Here is a 25,258-nt window from a genome sequence, read left to right as displayed (position 1 = left end):
AGTCTTCCGGTCCAGATGGTATACCAATCAGGTTCCTTTCTGAGTAAGCAGACACAATAGCGCCTTTCTTAGCAATCATATACAATCGCTCACTTGACAGGTCACACCGATATTCAAGAAAGGAAATAGGAGTAACACATTGAATTACAGACTCATGTCACTGACCTCAATTTGCAGTAGGATTTTGGAGCATATACTGTACTCGAACGTTATGAATCACCTTGAGGAAAATGACTTATTGATACACAACCAACACGGATTCATAAAATACCGTTCTTATGCAACGCATCTAGCTCTTTATTCCCATGAAGTAATGTGTGCTGACGACAAGGGATCTCAGATCGATTCCATCTTCCTAGATTTCACTGACCTCAATTTGCAGTTGGATTTTGGAGCATATACTGTACTCGAACGTTATGAATCACCTTGAGGAAAATGACTTATTGATACACAACCAACACGGATTCATAAAATACCGTTCTTATGCAACGCAGCTGGCTCTTTATTCCCATGAAGTAATGAGTGCTGTCGACAGATTTCCAGATGGCTTTTGATACCGTTCCTCACAAGCGACTATTAATCAAATTGCGTGCATATGGAGTATCGTCTCAGTTGTGTGACTGGATTCGTGATTTCCTCTCAGAGCGGTCACAGTTCGTAGTGATGGATTGTAAATCATCGAGTAGAACAGAAGCGATATCTGATGTTCAGCAAGGTAGTGTCGTAGGCTGTCTGCTGTTCTTGATTTATATAAATGATCTAGGTGATAATCTGAGCAGCCCCAATAGGCTGTTTGCAGATGACGCTGTAATTTACCGTCTAGTAAAATCATCAGGCGATCAGTTGCAATTAAGAAATGATCTACATAGAAGTTCTGTATGGTGCGAAACGTGGCAATTGGCACCAAACAAAGAAATGTGCGAGGTCATCCACATGGATACTAAAAGGATTCCGATAAATTTTGGGTATACGATAAAACGCAGAAATCTAAGGGCCGTCAATTCGACTAAATACCTAGGAATTACAATTACGAGCAACTTATATTGGAATGACCACATAGATAACATTGTGGGGAAGGCGAAACAAAGACTGCGCTTTATTGGCAGAACACTTAGAAGGTGCGACAAACGCACTAAAGAGACAGCCTACAGTATAATTGTCCGTCCTCTGCTGGAATATGGCCGTGCGATATGGGATCCTTACCAGATAGGATTGATGGAGGACATCGAAAAAGTGCAAAGAAGGGCAGCTCGTTTCGTCTTATCACGCAGTAGGGGTGAGAGTGTAAGTGATATGATACGCGAGTTGGGGTGGCTGTGACTGAAACAAAGGCGGTTTTCTTTGCGGCGCGATCTACTTACGAAATTTCAATCACCAGCTTTCTCTTCCGAATGCGAAAATATTTTGTTGACACCCACCTACGTAGAAAGAAATGATCATCATAATGAAATACGAGAAATCAGAGCTCGTATGGAAAGATTTAGGGGTTCCTTTTTCCCTCGTGACATTCGAGAGTGGAATGGAAGAGAAGTAGTACGAAAATACACTCTTGGAAATTGAAATAAGAACACCGTGAATTCATTGTCCCAGAAAGGGGAAACTTTATTGACACATTCCTGGGGTCAGATACATCACATGATCACACTGACAGAACCACAGGCACATAGACACAGGCAACAGAGCATGCACAATGTCGGCACTAGTACAGTGTATATCCACCTTTCACCGCAATGCAGGCTGCTATTCTCCCATGGAGACGATCCTAGAGATGCTGGATGTAGTCCTGTGGAACGGCTTGCCATGCCATTTCCACCTGGCGCCTCAGTTGGACCAGCGTTCGTGCTGGACGTGCAGACCGCGTGAGACGACGCTTCATCCAGTCCCAAACATGCTCAATGGGGGACAGATCCGGAGATCTTGCTGGCCAGGGTAGTTGACTTACACCTTCTAGAGCACGTTGGGTGGCACGGGATACATGCGGACGTGCATTGTCCTGTTGGAACAGCAAGTTCCCTTGCCGGTCTAGGAATAGTAGAACGATGGGTTCGATGACGGTTTGGATGTACCGTGCACTATTCAGTGTCCCCTCGACGATCACCAGTGGTGTACGGCCAGTGTAGGAGATCGCTCCCCACACCATGATGCCGGGTGTTGGCCCTGTGTGCCTCGGTCGTATGCAGTCCTGATTGTGGCGCTCACCTGCACGGCGCCAAACACGCATACGACCATCATTGGCACCAAGGCAGAAGCGACTCTCATCGCTGAAGACGACACGTCTCCATTCGTGCCTCCATTCACGCCTGTCGCGACACCACTGGAGGCGGGCTGCACGATGTTGGGGCGTGAGCGGAAGACGGCCTAACGGTGTGCGGGACCGTAGCCCAGCTTCATGGAGACGGTTGCGAATGGTCCTCGCCGATACCCCAGGAGCAACAGTGTCCCTAATTTGCTGGGAAGTGGCGGTGCGGTCCCCTACGGCACTGCGTAGGATCCTACGGTCTTGGCGTGCATCCGTGTGTCGCTGCGGTCCGGTCCCAGGTCGACGGGCACGTGCATCTTCCGCCGACCACTGGCGACAACATCGATGTACTGTGGAGACCTCACGCCCCACGTGTTGAGCAATTCGGCGGTACGTCCACCCGGCCTCCCGCATGCCCACTATACGCCCTCGCTCAAAGTCCGTCAACTGCACATACGGTTCACGACCACGCTGTCGCGGCATGCTACCAGTGTTAAAGACTGCGATGGAGCTCCGTATGCCACGGCAAACTGGCTGACACTGACGGCGGCGGTGCACAAATGCTGCGCAGCTAGCGCCATTCGACGGCCAACACCACGGTTCCTGGTGTGTCCGCTGTGCCGTGCGTGTGATCATTGCTTGTACAGCCCTCTCGCAGTGTCCGGAGCAAGTATGGTGGGTCTGACACACCGGTGTCAATGTGTTCTTTTTTCCATTTCCAGGAGTGTAGTTCGATGAATCCTCTGCCAGGCACTTAAGTGTGAATTGCAGAGTAACCATCTAGATGAAGATGTGGGAAATACTTGTGTTAAAAATATTGCGAAAGCAACTTCTCTCGCCCTAAAATTTTCTTTGAAGTTAGCACATATTATTCAGTCATAATAACTTAATTTCAATTTAATGGGGAGAAAAAATGACTTGGTTACGAAAATATCGTAGAGGTATGAGTCCCTGCCGTATGATGGGTTGGCACCTGACGTTAGTCTCGCCATTTACGAAACGGTCCTGCTGAAGCTTATTGATTATGCAACTGTCGTCTGGACGATGCCACGGTACTGCATGTCGGTCGCCTCCACCGTTTTGTAAACAAGGCTCATGATGAACTGTCATTGGACCTACCACCGCACTATGGATCGGAGGTGGTTCACAAAATCGCAGACGTCCCATACCTACGGGAGCACCTCCACATAGTGGCGCGAGCCTTCTTTAAGAAGAGAACAGACTCCCACAACAGACACGTCCGGCCGCTTAAGGCCCAAACCACACACACGGGGCCACTTGGTGCGCCAAGCAATCACGCGGAGCGGGGGGGGGGGGGGGGTCCCAGAGAAGGTCCAAGTGCTAAACTTATATATGGGGCATTGTTGGAGGTATATGATTGTAGAAGGAAATACGTTCCAGTTAACATGGATCCGTTTGTGAGAGAACTGCGAATGTCCGATTATGAACCTACTTTAACACCAGTAACATAGACTTTGCTTGTTGGAATTGGAGCAAGTTATACGAAGGCTTAATAGAATACCTCACATTACAAACATGTTTATTGTAACTAGATAAATATTTAATACTGAAGGGAGAGGCGGCTCGTAACGACACGTTTGCAAGTAAGTCGCAGTCAGCTGTTTTGTGGAGCATTGTTTACTGAAACGCTTTAGGTTCCATTAGCGTACTCTTCCACATGTTCCTTCCACACGTGTAAGTTTTGTTTTCACTATTAGTTGTCTTCCACGCTGCACATGTTACAGCAAAATTTGTCTTATGATGTTTATAGATAAACAAATAACAAATCTGGTATGTCACACAACTTGCTGCAAACACTTTTATCAGAAGCCCTTTCAGTTATGGGCATGTCCGTTATATATATATATTTATTTTATTTTATTTTATTTTATTTTTTTTTTTTTTTTTTTTTTTTTTTTTTTTTTTTTTTTGTGTGGATCATCAGTCTTCTGACTGGTTTCATGTGGCCTCCCACAAACACCTCTCTTGTAACAACCTCTCAAATCTCAGAATAGCTCTTGCAACCTTGATCCTCAGATATATGCTGGGTGTATTCCAGTCACCTCTGCAGCTTTTACTCACTACTTTAGTATCATGGAAATTACTCACTAACGTCGCAACGGATATCTTACGCCGAGTCTGCGGAGAACCTCTTCATTCCTTACCTTACCAGTCCACCTAATTTTCAACATTCTTCTGTAGAACTACATCTAAGATACTTTGATTCTCTTCCCTTCCGGTTTTCCAACAGTCCTTGTTTCACTATAGTACAATATTGAACTACAAACGTATAGTCTCAGAAGTTTATTCCACATATTAAGCCCTATTTTTTATACTTCTAGATTTCTTTTGGTCACAAATACCTTTCTTTCCAGTGCTACTCTGCTTTTTATATCCTCCTTGCTCTTTCCATTATGGATTCTTTAGCTGCTTACGAAGTAGAATTTCTTATCTTTGTCTACTTCGTGATCCCCAAACATGATGTTAAGTTTCTCGCTGTTCTCATTTCCGCAATAGATATTTTGTATTCATTAGACTGTTCAGCAGATCCTATAATTCTTCTTCAGTTTCAATGAGGATGGCATTGCCATCAGCGAATCTTATTACTGATATCCTTTTAACTTTAATTTTAATTCTAGTCCGGAACCTTTCTTTTATCCCTGTCATTGATTCTTCGATATATAGATTTACAATAGGGGCGGAGGACTACATTCTTGTCTTACAATCAATTTAATACGAGGACTCATTCTTGGTGATTCAGCCTTACTGTTCCCTCTTGGTTGTTGTAAATATTGCGTATCACCCGTCTTTCCCTATAGCTTACCCCTATTTTAATCACTATATACAAAATCTTCCTCCATTAGACATTGTTGGACCTTTTTACAGGCCTCTAAAGGTGTCTCGATTTTTCTTTAGTCTTGCTTCCACTATCACCCACAACCCCAGAATTGCTTTCTGCTGCCGATAAATGGCTGGTTCAAATGGCTCTGAGCACTGTGGGACTTAACATCTATGGTCATCAGTCCCCTAGAACTTAGAACTACTTAAACCTAACTAACCTAAAGACATCACACAACACCCAGTCATCACGAGGCAGAGAAAATCTCTGACCCCGCCGGGAATCGAACCCGGGAACCAGGGCGTGGGAAGCGAGAACTCTACCGCACGGCCACGAGCTGCGGACTGCAGCCGATATTTCTCGCACTTGGCGGCTCTTGAAATCTTCTGAATTGTGTGGATGATGTTTTTCCGAAAGTCACATGGTATATCGCTAGACTCATACATTCTACACACCAACGCAAATAATTGTTTTGTTGGCACTCCCCCGATGATTGTAGAAATTCTGATGGAATGTTTTCTATCCCACCTGCCTATCCAGCCACTCCTCTGCATTTAACAGTGGAATTCCCATTGCATTCTTAATGTTACAACCTTTGCTGTTAAGTTCTTCGTTTTGTGAGTCAGTCCTACCAACAATAATTTTTTTTTTTCGATTTCTCTACATTTTTTATTTAGTCATTTCACCTTAGCTTTCCTGAGATTCCTATTTATTACAAGCCTAACTGACTTGTAATTTGTAGACCTGAATTTTCCTGAACGGTTTTGTACCTCTTCTTTCAGTCATCAGTTGAAGTATTATCTCTGTTATTCATGGTTTCTTCGGAGTTGCCTTCTTATACCTATGTTCTGTGATCCCTTTTAGAGAGATGTCCACTCCTCTCCAACTAAACTACCTACAAAGCTTTTCTGTATCGCAGTATCGATAGCCTCGTAAAACTTCAAGCATATCTCCCTACATCCCACTTCATTAGTCTCTACTCTTCATCGATACTAAACTGTGATCTGAGTCTGTATCTGCCTATGTATCGGAAAGTGCTCCTGAGTATGCCTAACAATCCAGTATTTGGTTTCGTTGTCTCTACCTGACCATGACGTAATCTAACTGAACTCTCACCCTATTTTCTTCCCTTTCCCATGTATACCTTCTCCTGTTGTGATTCTATTACTAGCTAAAATCGATAGAAGAGCTCAATTAGTCTTTCTCTCATTCCTAATACCAAGACTTTATTCTCCTGTAACCTAGTATCGTACTCCTTTCCTTACAACCACATTCCAGCCCCCATGAGTATTAGATTTTCATGTCCATTTGCGTATTGAATTGCCCGTTCAATTCCTCATAAACTTCCTGCACCTATTCGATTTGCTATGTAGACATGTATATCTGAACTATCGTTGTCGATGTTGGCAAGTTGTCATTGTGATGAAAATAAAACCCTATCTCCTAATTGTTCATTTTAATTTTTGACAATACTTGGTTGTAATAGCCAAGAAACTAGCTACTGTTTGAATGATGGAATTAATTAAAGAAAATGTAAATATTAAACCTGTAAATATTAGAAATTTAATTTTAATTCATGTACATAATTTTACTGCTTATTCACTGGGGATCATTAAAATTAATGAAACTCAAGTTTTTCTAACTACATTTTTGTAATGCGTTTATCTGACATGTTCCACACCAAGGAGCATCCCCTCTTTTGTGTGTCTATGAAATGAATGATTAATCTAATCTAATCTAAATCACTCTCTGCCCTAGCTTCCTATTCATAACGGATCTTATCCCCGCTTTATTATATATCCTATATTCGTCTGTCCAGAAATGTACATTTCTCTTCACTGGTCCCCCATTATGCAGATAGAACCATAGAATTTCCTTTTTCAGATTTTCTACCTTTCCTACCATCTTCAGACTTTTGACTTTCCGCGCACCGATTCATAGAACGTTACGCTTTCATTCGGCACCCAATCTTTTTCTCATGGTCACCACCCATATGGCAGCCCCCTTCCGCAGATATGAATGGGCAACTAGTCGGGAATCTTTTGCCAATGGCGAGATCATCATGATACTTTTTCAGTAATTGGCAGCATGACTCTCGGATTCACATTATGCGTCTTTAACGCAATTGTTTCCGTTGTCTTCTCCATCCAGAAGATGGTGATCATTGCTGATTATTCTGCATTTAGGGGCACTTTCCCACACCAAGGGCAAGAGCGTGCCCTGAACCTCTGTCCGCTACTCCGTTATCTTTGACAAGGCCTTTGGCAGAACGAAGGTGACTTTTTATGCCGGAAGCCTACAGCCGCCATTGCGGAGGATTTTTATTCGAAATTTAAGCAGTAGAGGGGTTCGAACACGGGAGCGAGGACATGTGCATTACTAATCAAAGACGCTGCACCTAGACCATATGTGCTACTCTTTCATATCATAAACAAATATGTCTTTGTTTTTAAATGGATGCATAATCTGTGATCACTTTTGCCTATTTTCAACTCATTTCATTAAATATTTATAAAATTTAAGTTGTTACTGGTGAATTTTCTTCAGTGATTCAGTGAACCAGTGTCTTATAATTAACGTGTCAGTATAAAATTAGGTGATATATTTGTATTTCTGTCCCACTTTCTCCGATGGATAGTGCATAATTTATAAATGACAGAATGAAAAAGGTTCATTGTTAAAGAAAATTCTACCCAGATTAAGAGGCAGAACACTTTTGTTGTCGCTAATAGAATACTTAGGTGTGGGTTTAAAGATCCCTGAAATTATCTAATTACCTTAAATGGAAAATGATTGTTTCTTATTCTAGTATATAGCTCAGGAATGTTAACCTAGAACGTATTTCAAAAGAAATGTCAACCAATTCCGCGACTACTAGATACAGATTTATTTTTAAGGATCTTACCAAGAGGCCAAGGAATGGAAGTAATATCTGCAAGAGTCACGAGCAGAGGGCGCCAAATAATAAGATGTCGTTGTGGGAAAATATTCTCGCACCGGCCCTGACTACTGATCGCTTAAACTGGCAGCGCTAAACAAAGAAACCGAAATTAAACTAACGGGACCACAATGACAGCTGAGAGTAAAATGAAAAAAAAAAAAAAAAAAACAAGACCCAAAGATGGGAGAAAGAACCGAAAGATTTAGCCTACACAACACTCTGGGAAAAAGTAATCCAATATAAATCTCATGGCTTCATTATACACAGTGAAGGTGAAGTACTGTGGAGTTTCCACAACTTTTATTAATGTTTTTCGCACTTTTTAAAATCCATAATATCATGTTCATAAACTCACTACTGCAGTAAAATGTTTAATAACAAGTGATGTCATCAATAATCTTAGTCAATGAGCATAGTCAAATCCCTAATGTTCCAGTAATAGCATGCATCTGTACTTAAATAGTAAATCAACGCTGCTTGTGGAAACTAGGAAATTCAGAGGTACAAGGGAATAGCCAGTTTGCTGTGAAAAACAATAAAGAATGACGGTGCGAAGGGCATTAATTTTTTACTGGAAGGTAATGGAGATATATATATACTTACATCAAGAATTCCTATTTTCGTTATGGGAAGAGACTTTGATAAAAATGTATTGCCGAGTGTGACGAGCGGGTCTTCGTATCCCAGCATCAGTTCGTTCACAGTAATGGAGATGAATGGTTGCGAATTTAGTGGGGCTAGCATCTTTATGGCAAGCCATCTAAGGTAAAAAGGATACTTGTGCACAATCGAAATCAGCGCCTGTGAAAAGAAAAAAAACGTATACATGTGACATACAAATAAACATACACTACTGCTCTCTGCTCTTTGGGTTTCATCTTGATATAATGATACAATATATGTGAATAAACCAGAAGTGCTTCCTTGTGAAATTTCACACACCAGTCACACTGTCCACAAAAAGAGTGAGGATTATGATGGCTTAACATAATTTACAGAAAAATGTTCTTTGTGACGATTGTTAAATAAATGCCTCTTTTGCGAGTAAATATTCAGTTCTGCATGTCACTTTGCTTTGATTCTGTGTATACACATACATATACACACAGTCGTGACATAAAGACATCTTCTTCATAAGACGGGATCAGTTAATGATGGAGAAGCTCACAACTGCAGATATTAAGTTAGTTGTAGAGGAATCTTATAGTGTGAGAGGAGCTATTGAAATTTATTGACGTTTGGGTTATGTAAAAATATCGAAAAACCCTGCTTCCAATAAAAAAATTTATTTTGCATATGTTATATAGAAGCATTTCTATTGTGTACTGGTCTTCATGGTGAAAAGTTAGGTAATTGTGTACAATTAGTAAGTAATTCAGTGTACCAGAGTTATAAGCCATTTATGGGTTCCAATGTCGGTATCTACATTACAAATATTGTGGAAACATAAGTGCCAGAAAATTTCTTGGTTTTATGCTCATAGGAACTTTATCTATATTAACATGTCATTATTTAGAAATCACAGTGCTGTAACAGTAAGTAATTAGATTGTCTTAACTTCATGCTTGATGATATGTTATCCATAACATCTCCTATTACTGTGATGAATTGTATAGGGAGAAGTCAGCAGCTGCCATGCAAAAGATCTGGATAAAATAAGACAGTACATATACCATAGCCCTAGCTATGAACCATTAAGAAAATATCACTGAGACATAGACTGATGTCATACATTATCAGTTTCGAGGTTTAATGAGAAATGGACCTTGTCTTTTGTGGGCAAGTGCTCTACGAAATGCGAATGGTTTGTAATCGAATTATTAATGTTGTAACGTAGTAGAGGCATTTTCTCATTATGTGTAATTTTAACATCTATGTGGTACTGACATCGATCTTATTAGTAGTTCGTATATTTTTGCAATTCATTAAGGGGACATGCTCATGAAAATGATAAAAATCTGAAACAAAAGTTTCTTGGCCTATAGGAAAGAGCATTTCATGCTGATTTCAAAAAAATTATCATTTTCCGTTCGTTGTAAAATTGAGGTTGAACGTAATGTTGTACACGGGCCACGCCCATCTGTCAGTTTGAAGAGCATCAGAATACGTGACGCATTATTTTGCTCTTCTGTTTTCTCTGTCGTTAATTACGGATCGTTAACACAGGTGCGTTCTAGAAGGCACTGACCCCCGGAATCAAAGTACAGGCATGTCTAGAAGGCAATGGTTCGAATGTAAACAAAGACCTGAGAATATATGATTTCGGAATTTCATACGCGTGTGGTTTTGTAGTTACTGTGGGTTGTTTTGTTTCTGTGTGTGTGTTTCCTGTGCTACAAATGCCAAGAGTAAAGAAATTTAGCCCAAACGGAAGTTTCACGGCAACCAGTTCCAAGCACAACCGAATATTAACATCAATTGCTTCAAAAGTCGCTGCAGAAACAGTGTCTACAGGCGGTGCTTCTACACGTGAAATTTCGCTTTCTGAATGTAACAAGAACAAGCCTAGTAGTATTGTGAGCAGCAGTAACGACGGAAATGTGCTGTCAATACTCTTGAAGAGTGCTGTGAAATCTCAGTACTGCTATTGTGAAGATAATATTGACGTTTCTGAGGACATTTCTGCAAGGAATGGTCTTTCAAGTCGATTAGTGATTGCGTGTAACTCGTGTAAGATGCGCAGTGATACTATGACATCGCCAGTAACTGATAGTCGACATTACAGTATAAACATGCAGCTTGCTTATGCAACGCAATGTATTGGAAGACGAAGGAGAGCTGCCCAGATTTTTGTGCAGTGATGGATTTGCCTCTACCTCCACTGAGGTTTAACAGACACAATAAATTAATACTTAAAGATTTATGTGAACATTCAATGAAAAGAGCAGCAGAAGAAGCAGCAGCCTTGTCTGAGAATACAGACATTGTAGCAGCATTTGATGGATCTTGGCAGAAGAGAGGACATGCTTCTCTGAATGGGGTTTTAACTGCTACATATATTGAAACTGGTAAGATACTAGATTATGAATGTCTAACAAAGCACTGCCAGGGTTGTTCAAGTAAATTTATTGGCACCCATGTTTGTGTAAAGAACTTTGATGGCCCAAGTGGAAACATGGAAATGAAAGGAGTTCTAAACCTTTTCAGAAGATCAGAGGTTAGTAATGGTGTGAGATGTGTAGGCTACCTTGGAAATGGAGACTGTAAAGGACACACTACTGTTGTTGATGACAGACCATTTGGGGACACTCTGATAGACATTGTTTGAATATGTTGGGCATGTACAGAAAAGAATGTGGGCACGGCTGAGAAAATTATGTAAAGACTTCAGTGGAAAAAAAATTGCCAGACGAAAAACACATAGATGGTGCAGGTCATCTTACAAAACGTGATATTGATTCTTTGACTCAGTATTATAGAACTAGCAATAAGGAGAAATGTAGGAGATAAGGAGAACATGAGACGAGCTGTTTGGGCCACATGGTTTCACAGAGTATCAACAGATGAAACACCACAGCATTGTTTGTGTCCAAAAGGGGAAGATTCGTGGTGCAAGTACTGGTTGAGCATTGGTACAGGCATACATTCGTGGTGCAAGTACTGGTGAGCAATGCTACAGGCGTACAATATACCCACAAGTATTCCTTACCACTTGCTGTAATGGAAGCAATTAGGCCTATATATCGGGATCTGGCAAATAAAAATCTACTTAGGAAATGTATACATAGTCTTTCTCAGAATGTAAATGAAAGCTTCAACAGCTGTATATGAGAGAGAATACCCACAACTGGATTTGTTGGGCTAACAGTGCGGAAAATTGGTGTAATGAATGCAATGATAACATTCAATGATGATGCAAATTCTAGGATCAATGTTAGGAAGAAATTGAACATCCAGATGGGAAGGAATGTGGTTTCAGCTCTGTTATTGGTAAGCGTCCGGTAACCGAAGCAGAGACAGCTGCAGATGCTGCTACCAAGGACTCAAGGGTAAAGAAAAGAATGAAAAGAAAGAATATCGAGGATAAGGAAACAGAAGGGCAACTGGAGTATGCAGCTGGAATGTTCTAAACGACCATAGTGGTATGTTAATGAATCTGTAAATGTCTTTTGCGATATACCAAAAACTTGAATTTTCATCATACAGGTACTATTTCCTCCTAAATGACTAAAGTTAAACTCGCAAAAATTGATACAGATATTTAGAATGATCTCCTCTACCTCCCTTGCCTAATATTTCCTGAAAAAAGTACAACATGATGATGATGTCGCTGATATTTGAGATACATTTTAAAATATTTTTGTTGTAGTAAATTAAATTACTTGTATTTTTCACAGATCAGCATCAGTGAAGGAAATTTGAGGCATGAAACACTTATGTGAATGTTGTATGTACTCTGACTCTTTTTCCAATCTGTGCAGACAGTGGTTCCAAAGAAAATGTTACCGCAGTGAAATAGTACCAAAATATAATAAATATCTCAATCATTTTTTGGAAACTGCTTTGACTAATGGCCCTAATTGTGTGTAAGAATTTTGAGCTATCTCTCATTTATAGAGAAGTTGCACTATGAGGGTGAAGATAATACTAAAAATGTAGCCCTTTCAGGGACTTGTCCCCTTAAATACCTGAATAATCTTGGCCCAGCTCTGTTAACTGCTTGGGTATGTCACATACAAATGTCTACGAGATTAAATGGACATAATATTAGTGATCGAACAATGTACATCTGCCAACTGTTATTTCAATTAGCTACATATAAATCTGAAATAGTTTTGTAACGTTTTTGTTGCAGTGCTGTAAGACGTGATGTATTTAATGTTGTTTCACGTAACAGTTGCATATTTTAACTAAATACTTCGTTGTATCTGTTTCTATTCTTCTATGATACATTGGATTCAATGATGGTCTCATCCTTTACTGATATCAATCGTCTCTAATTAAATATACCCTTACAGCTGTGTATTGTATAATGCAGTTCTTAACATTCTATTTATGCTCCTCAACTATATTTTTCCATTTCATTCTACAATAACGGTACCGAGTTTCGGTAAAGAGATGACCATAAGTGCTCGTTCACATAGTTAATTAACAAGTTCAACTTCCACGTATCATTTAAAGGATTTGTTTTTGTCTATGTGATGTGAAACTTTTAAGTTTAGAGTGTGTTTATACATGATTAGTATAATAGGATGGCTACTTGCTGACCTTCTGAAAGTTCCTGAATGGCACACTGGCCTAATTGTACATCAATCAACATATTATTTCATTTACACTGATGTAACTATACTTCAAATTAGATTTTCCTTTTCGTTTCTGTTTTATGTTGAGTACCAGTTTACAAATAAAAAATTGTCTGTTGAATAGAAAGATCCGTCTACAAGACATGATTTAACTTACTGCACTACTTTGTATAAGATATAATGCGTTATTTTATTAATTTATTGAATCTGATGTTATTATGGCCATCATGTCCTCTCTTACATAAGGTGTCACACATGCAGTATATCATTGCTACCTAAGAGACAACAATTTTAATAAACGAGTAGTAATTAAATGATCTGAGTGTCTGTAGTGACAATATGAGTAAATAATTAAGACTGTAAACTAATAAAGTTAAAGCTAGCAGTACTTGTACTACTGCAGCTGCTGCCACTAATCGTGACAAAGGTAACAATAATAATAGCAATAATGATAGTGGCAGGTACCAAAAGAATTAATAGATGTAGAATATAGATGTTTTCTGATATAGCGAGGTCTTTGGAAAGGAAATGTAAGGAGACTGCATCAGCTAAGAATACGGGAAAGGATGAAGATATGGTTGGTAAGACGGATGTACGAGGGCAACGAACGTGTACAGGGACAATGGTAATCCTTACTGTTGTTTTAGTAGATATGTCATTAACTGTTTTCTAAAGTTGGAGTTGTTATGCCTCTAATAATGTGGGAGCTTAGGACCTGAGTCGTGTTTCTGCTACTGACTAGCAATTCGAGGAAGTGGCTGAACGGTGGACTTGGACATAAAGTTTTCTCCGATGGGAACGGGTGTTTCTGCCACGTTGCTCAGACAAGAGTGTTAAGGTCGATGATAGATTTAGGGACAGTGTTTGCAGATAAGACAGTATAAAAGGCAGAGAGTATGGAACTCTCTTCACTTGTCTGTACGCATCCGAGGTAGTTGTGCCTATGTTGGTGAAATATGATCGGAATCGTACATCACGGATATAACGTACACAGGCATTCATTGTGTTGTTCTTGTGGTCTTCAGTCCTGAGACTGGTTTGACAACTCTCCATGGCACTCTATCCTGTGCAAGCTTCTTCATCTCCCAGTACTTACTGCTACCTACATCCTTCTGAATCTGCTTAGTGTATTCATCTCTTGGTCTCCCTCTACGATTTTTACCCTCCACGATGCCCTCCAATACTAAAGTGGTGATCCCTTGATGCCTCAGAACATGTCCTACCAACCGTTCCCTGCTTCTAGTCAAGTTGTACCACAAGCTTCTCTTCTCCCCAATCTTATTCAATACCTCCTCATTAGTTATGTGATCTACCCATCTAATCTTCAGCATTCTTCTGTAGCACCACATTTCGAAAGCTTCTATTCTCTTCTTGTCCAAACTATTTATCGTCCATGTTTCACTTCCATACGTGGCTACACTCCATACAAATACTTTCAGAAACGACTTCCTGATACTTAAATCTATACTCGAGATTAACAAATTTCTCTTCTTCAGAAACTCTTTCCTTGCCATTGCCAGTCTACATTTTATATCCTCTCTACTTCGGCCTTCGTCAGTTATTTTGCTCCCCAAATAGCAAAACTCCTTTACTACTTTAAGTGTCTCATTTCCTAATCTAACTCCCTCAGCATCACCCGACTTACTTCGACTACATTCCATTATCCTCGTTTTGCTTTTGTTGATGTTCATCTTATATCCTCCTTTCAAGACACTGTCCATTCCGTTCAACTACTCTTCCAAGACCTTTGCTGTCTCTGACAAAATTACAATGTCATCGACGAACCTCAAAGTTATTATTTCTTCTCCATGGATTTTAATACCTATTCCGAATTTTTCTTTTGTTTCCTTTACTGCTTGCCCAATATACAGATTGAATAACATCTGGGAGAGGCTACAACCCTGTCTTACTCTCTTCCCAACCACTGCTTCCCTTTCATGTAAAACTGTCATCTGGTTTCTATACAAATTATAAATAGCCTTTCGCTCCCTGTATTTTACCCCTGCCACCTTCAGAATTCGAAAGAGAGTATTCCCGTCAACATTGTCAAAAGCTTTCTCTAAGTCTACAAATGCTAGAAACGTAGGTTTGCCTTTCCTTTTTCTATTTTCTGAGATGAGTCGAAGGGTCACTATTGCCTCACGTGTTCCGAAGTTTCTACGGAATCCAAACTGATCTTCCCCGAGGTCGGCTTCTACTAGTTTTTCCATTCGTCTGTAAAGAATTCGCATTAGTATTTTGCAACTGTGACTTATTAAACTGATAGTTCGGTAATTTTCAGAACTGTCAACATCTGCTTTCTTTGGGATTGGAATTATTATATTCTTCTTGAAGTCTGAGGGTATTTCGCCTGCCTCGTACATCTTGCACACCAGATGGTAGAGTTTTGTCAGGACTGTCTCTCCCAAGACTGTCACTAGTTCTAACAGAATGTTGTCTACTCCCGGGGCCTTGTTTCAACTTATTTCTTTCAGTGCTCTGTCAAACTCTTCATGCAGTATCATATCCCCCATTTCATCTTCACCTACATCCTCGTCCATTGCCATAATGTTGTCCTCAACTACATCGTCCTTGAATAGACCCTCAATATACTCCTTCCACCTTTGTGCTATCCCTTCTTTGCTTAGAACTGGGTTTCCATCTGAGCTCTTGATGTTCATACAAGTGGTTCTCTTATCTCCAAAGGTCTCTTTAATTTTCCTGTAGGCAGTCTCTATCTTACCCCTAGTGAGATAAGCCTCTACATCATTACATTTGTCCTCTAGCCATCCCTGCTTAGCCATTCTGCATTTCCTGTCGATCTCATTTTTGAGACATTTGTATTCCTTTTTTGCTTGCTTCATTTACTGCATTTTTATATTTTCTCCTTCCATCAATTAAATTCAATGTTTCTTCTGTTACCCAAGGATTTCTACCAGCCCTCGTCTTTTTACCTACTTGATCCTCTGCTGCCTTGACTACTCCATTCCTCAGAGATACCCATTCTTCTTCTACTGTATTTCTTTCCCCCATTCCTGTCAATTATTCCCTTATGCTCTCCCTGAAACTCTGTACAGGCTCTGGTTTAGTCAGTTCATCCTGGTCCAATCTCCTTAAATTCCCACCTTTTTGCAGTTTCTTCAGTTTTAATCTACAGTCCATAACCATAACCTCTTCCATTTATTGGCGACTGACAATAAATTGTGACGCTTATTTAACTCTTTACCTAGGCGTGGCAACTTTCATAAAGGTAATGTTTTATTCTATTTTTGAAAGTATGGTCATCGTTAATCTCCCCCAATTGTGATGGTTTACACATGACGAATTTTACTAGGGAATATTAGGTAGTGTGACGGTGCCGGTAAAGTGCCTATCTCAACTCTTGCATAACGGCCGCTGGTGAACACAACACTTTGTTCCTATTGCTACGTTTTACTCAATTATTAGTCCTAATTTCTTTCTAAGTGATGAGTTACTCCAAAAAATATAATTCCATAAGACATCATCGAGTGATAATATGCAAAATACGAAGGCTACTCATAAATTAACGGACGATTAGCCATTAAAACATTTGAAACATATATTTGTATGTAGGTACATGCTTATGTACTTACATGCTGACATTACTTCTCTAGATAGTCGCTACACAAATTGAAACTCGTCGTACCGTGACATCAGTTTCTTCATACCTTCATCGAAGAATGGTGACGCCTGGTGTTTCATTCAGTTGTTGACGGCATCCTTGAGTTAGTTATTAGTCGAAAGTGCTGAGTATCTACTCAGAGTTTCATCATAGTTAAGAAATCACTTGACGCCAAGTCCGGATTATAGGGACTATGTTGAACAATCTCCCAGCGAAAAAGTTTAGATTCAGAAAACGATTACTTCCTTAATCTTCCCACACTGTTTCCAGGTTTCCTAAGAGTCTCACATACACCTGTGACGTCAAAGTATTCTCACGTGTTACTCTCCATTGGCAAAATTCTTTTGCGATCCTAAAAAGCTGTGGCTGTTTGACTGCGTCCTTTTAAGTTTTTGGACTTATTTGGAGAATGAGTGTTCATCCACGGTTTGGAATGTTCCTTAGAGTTTTTGGCTCGTCTCCAGTCACCGTTCTATTCAGAAACTCCTCCCACTGTTTGTGGTATCACTGAAGAAATGCCAACGCCAAACCTATTCTATCAATTTTGTCAACATAGCTCAGACACTTCTGTACTCACCTGTGACAGTGTTAAAGAGAGTTACATACCGGGTGATCAAAAAGTCAGTACAAGTTTGAATGAATAGATCACGGAATAATGTAGATAGCGAGGTACAAATTGATACACACGCTTGGAATGACATGGGGTTTTATTAGAACCAAAAAAATACAGAAGCTCAAAAAATGTCCGACATATGGCGCTTCATGTGATCAGAATAGCAATAATTAGCGTAACAAAGTAAGACAAAGCGAAGATGATGTTCTTTACAGGAAATGCTCAATACGTCCACCATCATTCCTCAGCAATATCTGTAGTCGAGGAATAATGTTGTGAACAGCACTGTAAAGCATGTCCGGAGTTATGGTGAGGCATTGGCGTCGGATGTTGTCTTTCAGCATCTCTAGAGATGTCGGTCGATCACGATACACTTGCGACTTCAGGTAACCCCAAAGCCAATAATCGCAAAGACTGAGGTCTGGGGACCTGGGAGGCCAAGCATGACAAAAGTGGCAGCTGAGCACACGATCATCACCAAACGACGCGCTCAAGAGATCTTTCACGCGTCTGGCAATATGAGGTGGAGCACCATCCTGCATAAACATTGTACGTTCTAGCAGGTGTTTATCAGCCAGGCTGGCGATAATGCGATTCTGTAACATATCGGCGTACCTCTCACCCGCCACGGTAGCAGTTACAAAACCAGAATCACGTATTCCTTCGAAGAAGAAAGGCCCGATAGCGGTAGATGTGGTAAACAACCAGTGGCTTCGAACTTCGAAATCATTCTCGCCAGAGCTCCATTTGTCAACGGACCTTTACCCCTTCGAATACCCTTCCTATGGCAATAGGATCGTAACGCTAAACTAGCACATTCCCCATCCTGATAATACACCTTCACTAAAAGCGCCTTTTCAGGTAACGTCAAGATGCTGCGACTGCTGGCGCATCTGATTCTCTCTCTCATTACAGCTCCTTTTATACACGATTGTCATGCACAGTCACTGACGTTTTGCTGTCCAGCGCCAGGTGTCGGACATTTTGTGAACTTTTTTTTTATTCTAATAAAACCCCTTGTCATTCCAAGCATGTGTCTCAATTTTTACCTCTCTATCAGTGTGCTCCCTGCCGCCGTTGGATAAGCAGCTGCAGCAGCAAGTCGTATACTCCTAGCTCTCTCATTTGTTACATAGTTTAATTCTTAATTTCTTTGCGTGTTTTTGGTACTTGCATTGTTTAATTCACAAATTTCGAGCGTACTATAGTATTTGATAGTTGTAGCATCGCGTTTTAGTACCTGAATAGTGTAAAATCACGTAGTCTCCTTCCGCCGCCGATCAGTGTGTCAGCAGTGCGCAAGTAGCAGCATTACTGCATTTACTAGGCAATCTCGTATTTTAATAACCGTTTAAATTTTGTGTCGATTTGTTTGCGCTCTCTGTAGATTAGTTCAGACGTTCTTTGCACAACAGTTTTGACCATGGATAGGGACTGCAACTGCTGTGTTCGGATGCAGGCTCAGTTGGCATCCCTTCGCTCCCAACTTCAGGCAGTGTTGGCTTCGGTCACACAGCTTGAGGCTGTTGCCAATGGGCATCACTGTGGGGGTCCGGATGGGGGTTTGTCGGGGACGGCTAGCTCGTCCAACGCATCCCCCGATCGAGCTACGACTGTGGTTGTCCGGGATACTGCCCGCATTGAGGCTGATCCCTCACCTGTGGTAGAGTGGGAGGTCGTCTCAAGGTGTGGCAGGGGGCGAAAGACATTCCGGAGGGCTGAACGGAAGGCCTCTCCAGTTTGTCTGACGAACCAGTTTCAGGCTCTGTCTCAGGCTGATACTGATCTTCGGCCTGACATGGCTGCTTGTCCTGTTCCAGAGGTTGCCGCTCAGTCTGCAAGATCCGGGCGGTCGCAGAGGGTGGGCTTACGTCAGGCGCGTAATGGGGCCCCTTGGGGATATGGCAGCAAGAGAGGGGAAGAAAACCTATGTACACTCCATGTGCATACCGGGGGGAGTCATTCCAGATGTAGAAAGGGTCCTTCCGGATGGCACACTGGACTCGCATTCGGGAGGACGACGGTTCAATCCCGTCTCCGGCCATCCTGATTTAGGTTTTCCGTGATTTCCCTAAATCGCTTCAGGCGAATGCCGGGATGGTTCCTATGAAAGGGCACGGCCGATTTCCTTCCCCATCCTTTCCTCACCCGAGCTTGCGCTCCGTCTCTAATGACCTCGTTGTCGACGGGACGTTAAACACTAATCTCCTCCTCCTCCTTCCGGATGCCATGAAGGGTACAGGGTGCACCCATCTGCAGGTGGTCGCTCATGTCGGCACCAATGATGTGTGCCGCTATGGATCGGAGGAAATCCTCTCTGGCTTCCGGCAACTATCTGGTTTGGTGGAGACTGCCAGTCTCGCTAGCGTGATGAAAGCAGAGCTCACCATCTGCAGCATCGTCGACAGGACTGACTGCGGACCTTTGGTACAGAGCCGAGTGGAGGGTGTGAATCAGAGGCTGAGACGGTTCTGCGACCGTGTATGTTGCAGATTCCTCGATTTGCGCCATAGGGTGGTGGGGTTTCGGGTTCCGCTGGATAGGTCAGGAGTCCACTACACGCAACAAGCGGCTACACGGGTAGCAGGGGTTGTGTGGCGTGGGCTGGGCGCTTTTTTAGGTTAGATGGCCTTGGGCAAGTACAGAAAGGGCAACAGCCTCAACGGGTGCGGGGCAAAGTCAGGACATGCGGGGACCAAGCAGCAGTCGGTACTGTAATTGTAAACTGTCGAAGCTGCGTTGGTAAAGTACTGGAACTTCAAGCGCTGATAGAAAGCACCGAAGCTGAATCGTTATAGGTACAGAAAGCTGGCTGAAGCCAGAGATAAATTCTGCCGAAATTTTTACAAAGGTACAGACGGTGTTTAGAAAGGATAGATTGCATGCAACCGGTGGTGGAGTGTTCGCCGCTGTTAGTAGTAGAGGTGGATAGTTCCTGTGAATTATTATGGGTGGAGGTTACACTCAACAACCGAGCTAGGTTAATAATTGGCTCCTTTTACCGACCTCCCGACTCAGCAGCATTAGTGGCAGAACAACTGAGAGAAAATTTGGAATACATTTCACATAAATTTTCTTAGCATGTTATAGTCTTAGGGGGAGATTTCAATTTACCAGATATAGACTGGGACACTCAGATGTTTAGGATGGGTGGTAGGGACAGAGCATCGAGTGACATTATACTGAGTGTACTATCCGAAAATTACCTCGAGCAATTAAACAGAGAACCGACTCGTGGAGACAACATCTTGGACCTACTGATAACAAACAGACCCGAACTTTTCGACTCTGTATATGCAGAACAGGGAATCAGTGATTATAAGGCCGTTGCAGCATCCCTGAATATGGAAGTTAATAGGAATATAAAAAAAGGGAGGAAGGTTTATCTGTTTAGCAAGAGTAATAGAAGGCAGATTTCAGACTACCTAACAGATCAAAACGAAAATTTCTGTTCCGACACTGACAATGTTGAGTGTTTATGGAAAAAGTTCAAGGCAATCGTAAAATGCGTTTTAGACAGGTACGTGCCGAGTAAAACTGTGAGGGACGGGAAAAACCCACCGTGGTACAACAACAAAGTTAGGAAACTACTGCAAAAGCAAAGAGAGCTTCACTCCAAGTTTAACCGCAGCCAAAACCTCTTAGACAAACAGAAGCTAAACGATGTCAAAGTTAGTGTAAGGAGGGCTATGCGTGAAGCGTTCAGTGAATTCGAAAGTAAAATTCTATGTACCGACTTGACAGAAAATCCTAGGAAGTTCTGGTCTTATGTTAAATCAGTAAGTGGCTCGAAACAGCTTATCCAGACACTCTGGGATGATGAAGGCATTGAAACAGAGGATGACACGCGTAAAGCTGAAATACTAAACACCTTTTTCCAAAGCTGTTTCACAGAGGAAGACCGCACTGCAGTTCCTTCTCTAAATCCTCGCACAAACGAAAAAATGGCTGACATCGAAATAAGTGTCCAAGGAATAGAAAAGTAACTGGAATCACTCAACAGAGGAAAGTCCACTGGACCTGACGAAATACCAATTCGATTCTACACAGAGTACGCGAAAGAACTTGCCCCCCTTCTAACAGCCGTGTACCGTAAGTCTCTAGAGGAACGGAAGGTTCCAAATGATTGGAAAAGAGCACAGGTAGTCCCAGTCTTCAAGAGGGGTCGTCGAGCAGATGCGCAAAACTATAGACCTATATCTCTGATGTTGATCTGTTGTAGAATTTTAGAACATGTTTTTTGCTGGAGTATCATGTCGTTTTTGGAAACCCAGAATTTACTATGTAGGAATCAACATGGATTCCGGAAACAGCAATCGTGTGAGACCCAACTCGCTTTATTTGTTCATGAGACCCAGAAAATATTAGATACAGGCTCCCAGGTAGATGCTATTTTTCTTGACTTCCGGAAAGCGTTCGATACAGTTCCGCACTGTCGCCTGATAAACAAAGTAAGAGCCTACGGAATATCAGACCAGCTGTGTGGCTGGATTGAAGAGTTTTTAGCAAACAGAACACAGCATGTTGTTATCAATGGAGAGACGTCTACAGACGTTAAAGTAACCTCTGGCGTGCCACAGGGAAGTGTTATGGGACCACTGCTTTTCACAATATATATAAATGACCTAGTAGATAGTGTCGGAAGTTCCATGCGGCTTTTCGCGGATGATGCTGTAGTATACAGAGAAGTTGCAGCATTAGAAAATTGTAGCGAAATGCAGGAAGATAGGCACTTGGTGCAGGGAGTGGCAACTGACCCTTAACATAGACAAATGTAATGTATTGCGAATACATAAAAAGAAGGATCCTTTATTGTATGATTATATGATAGCGGAACAAACACTGGTAGCAGTTACTTCTGTAAAATATCTGGGAGTATGCGTGCGGAACGATTTGAAGTGGAATGATCATATAAAATTAATTGTTGGTAAGGCGGGTACCAGGTTGAGATTCATTGGGAGAGTCCTTAGAAAATGTAGTCCATCAACAAAGGAGGTGGCTTACAAAACACTCGTTCGACCTATACTTGAGTGTTGCTCATCGGTGTGGGATCCGTACCAGATTGGGTTGACGGAGGAGATAGAGAAGATCCAAAGAAGAGCGGCGAGTTTCGTCACAGGGTTATTTGGTAACCGTGATAGCGTTACGGAAATGTTTAACAAACTCAAGAGGCAGACTCTGCAAGAGAGGCGCTCTGCATCGGGGTGTAGCTTGCTGTCCAGGTTTCGAGAGGGTGCGTTTCTGGATGAGGTATCGAATATGTTGCTTCCCCCTAATTATACCTCCCGAGGAGATCACGAATGTAAAATTAGAGAGATTAGAGCGCGCACGGAGGCTTTCAGACAGTCGTTCTTCCCGCGAACCATACGCGACTGGAACAGGAAAGGGAGGTAATGACAGTGGCACGTAAAGTGCCCTCCGCCACACACCGTTGGGTGGCTTGCGGAGTATAAATGTAGATGTAGATGTAGATCTACGTTATTCCGTGGTTTATTAAGTTTTCAAATTTATACTTACTTTTTGATCACCAGGTGTATATTTAATGTGGAAAGGGGAAGTAAGAAAGGGGAAGGAAAGAAAAAGAAAGGGAGGGTGGAATCACTGCTGTCAGCCGCATCGGGACATTACGCCGAAACAGCGGCGACGAGAGAAAATGTGTATTGGACTGGAATTCGAACCCGAGATTTCCTGCTTACTGGGCTGGTGCGTTAACCACTGCGACATCGCGGGCACTGTGTTATCACTACCATGCGGATGTCTCCACACGATTCACATTAGATCCACCTTCCCATTTGCTCCATATTGTCTCTCTGACATTCCGAGAGGGCGTACTTGTGCATCCGCATTGAAGACGGTGTATCCGTTGCCCAACTAGGCGAGTCAAATTACATGAATGCATGCATGGTGTTTGTTGTTTCGGATACAGACACAACGCATTCATATAATTTGAAGGGGTGAGAAACTTCTTCCGGAAGTTCGGAAATTATGACTCGACATCTCAGCATAAATTCGTCAATCTGTTACACAAAGTCCATGACACACATCCGAACGTCTTCCTCGGCCACTTTCATCATGCGTACCTGTGCAACTAACCTAGAGTCTTCTGCACCGCTCCCTCACAACACCGTAACCCATAACCCCATCATCATACTCAGGATACACTCGGTGATGAATCTCGCTGGCATTGACCCTATCTGCTTGCAGGAAACGAGCACTACAGACAGCTACCTGACGCACCGTGACCTTCAAAGTCTTCTTTCACAACCACGTAATTTACAAGGTCTCTTTTTATTTTTAATAAAGAATATGAGGTTAATTCATGTAAAGTCAGCGTATGTTATGAGGGTGCTTCGTACTTAATCCTTTGAGCAGTTCAGTAGTGTGTTTCTTCCAGTTCAAGTTTTCATCAATACATACATTCAAAAATTTGGAACATTATAACCTATTTACTGATTCCTGTTCATGTGTTACGTCATGTAATGATATGACTACTTGAAGTACATAACTACTATAGACTTTTCTCTCAAAAATAAGGGAGAAACATTTTCAAACACCCACCAATTAACTCTCTGAAAAGCAGGCTTTACAGTTTCTTCTGCAAAGGGTAGTAATTCGTTTTGATGAAATGGGGGATCATTCACATCTGTATCTACTGTGTGTGGCGGAGTGTACTTCTGGTAACTCCATCTGATCCCCCCTTCCTTGTTCCACTCGCGAATAGCATGTGAGAAGATTTATTGCCTGCTAATCTCTGTATTAGCTCTCATTTCTCGCATTTTCTCGTCGCGATCAATTCACGAGAAGTATGTGGAAGGAAGTAATAGGAGGAAGTAATATGTTGTACAACTCTTCCCGGAACATTACCTCTCGGAATTTCAATAGTAAATCTCTTCGTGATGCGCAACGCCTTTATTTTAGCGTCTGCCGCGGGAGTTTGCTGAGCATGTCTGTAACACACTCGGGCTAATTAAACGACCAGATGACGAAACGCGCTACTCTTCGGTGGATCTTCTCTAGCTCTTCTAGTCCTACCTGGCAAGGGTTCCAAAGTGATGAGCAAGAATCACCCGAAGAAGTTTATCGTAAGCCACTTCTTTCGCGGGTGAATTGTATTTAGTTAAGTATCTTCCTATGTATCTCTGTCTAGTGTGTGCTTTCCGCTTCTCCTAATATTTGTTTTGCTGGGTTGCTCCGCTTAGGATCGCTCCTGGAGGTTACTCCTAGATATTTTATGTTGTTGTTGTTGTTGTTGTTGCCCTCAGTCCTGAGACTGGTTTGATGCAGCACTCCATGCTACTCTATCCTGTGCAAGCTTCATCATCTCCCAGTACTTACTGCAACCGACATCCTTCTGAATCTGCTTAGTGTATTCATCCCTTGGTCTCCCTCTACGATTTTTACCCTCCACGCTGCCCTCCAATGCTAAATTTGTAATCCCTCGATGCCTCAGAACATGACCTACCAACCGGTCCCTTCTTCTTGTCAAGTTGTGCCACAAACTCCTCTTCTCCCCAATTCTATTCAATACCTCCTCATTAGTTACGTAATCTACGCATCTAATCTTCATCATTCTTCTGTAGCGCCACATTTCGAAAGCTTCTATTCTCTTCTTGTCCAAACTATTTATCGTCCATGTTTCACTTCCATACATGGCTACACTCCATACAAATACTTTCAGAAACGACTACCTGACACTTAAATCTATACTCGAGATTAATAAATTTCTCTTCTTCAGAAACACTTTCCTTGCCGTTGCCAGTC

At 41.8% G+C, this 25,258-nt stretch overlaps 1 protein-coding gene across 2 annotated transcripts in view; it reads right to left on the bottom strand.

Annotated features, from left to right (window-relative positions):
- LOC126100408 (scavenger receptor class B member 1-like) overlaps nt 1-25,258 on the bottom strand; it is a 276,724-nt gene that overhangs the window by 44,478 nt on the left and 206,988 nt on the right. For both annotated transcript variants that reach the window (XM_049911001.1, XM_049911002.1), the window contains exon 7: nt 8,623-8,820. In XM_049911001.1, the coding sequence (XP_049766958.1) occupies nt 8,623-8,820 (198 nt within the window). The remainder of the gene's footprint in view (nt 1-8,622; nt 8,821-25,258) is intronic.

This window comes from Schistocerca cancellata, chromosome 9 (assembly GCF_023864275.1).
Source record: "Schistocerca cancellata isolate TAMUIC-IGC-003103 chromosome 9, iqSchCanc2.1, whole genome shotgun sequence".
Lineage (NCBI taxonomy): Eukaryota > Metazoa > Arthropoda > Insecta > Orthoptera > Acrididae > Schistocerca > Schistocerca cancellata.
The sequence above is the reverse complement of the archived record's forward strand: the minus strand, read 5'-3'. Positions and strand labels throughout refer to the sequence as shown.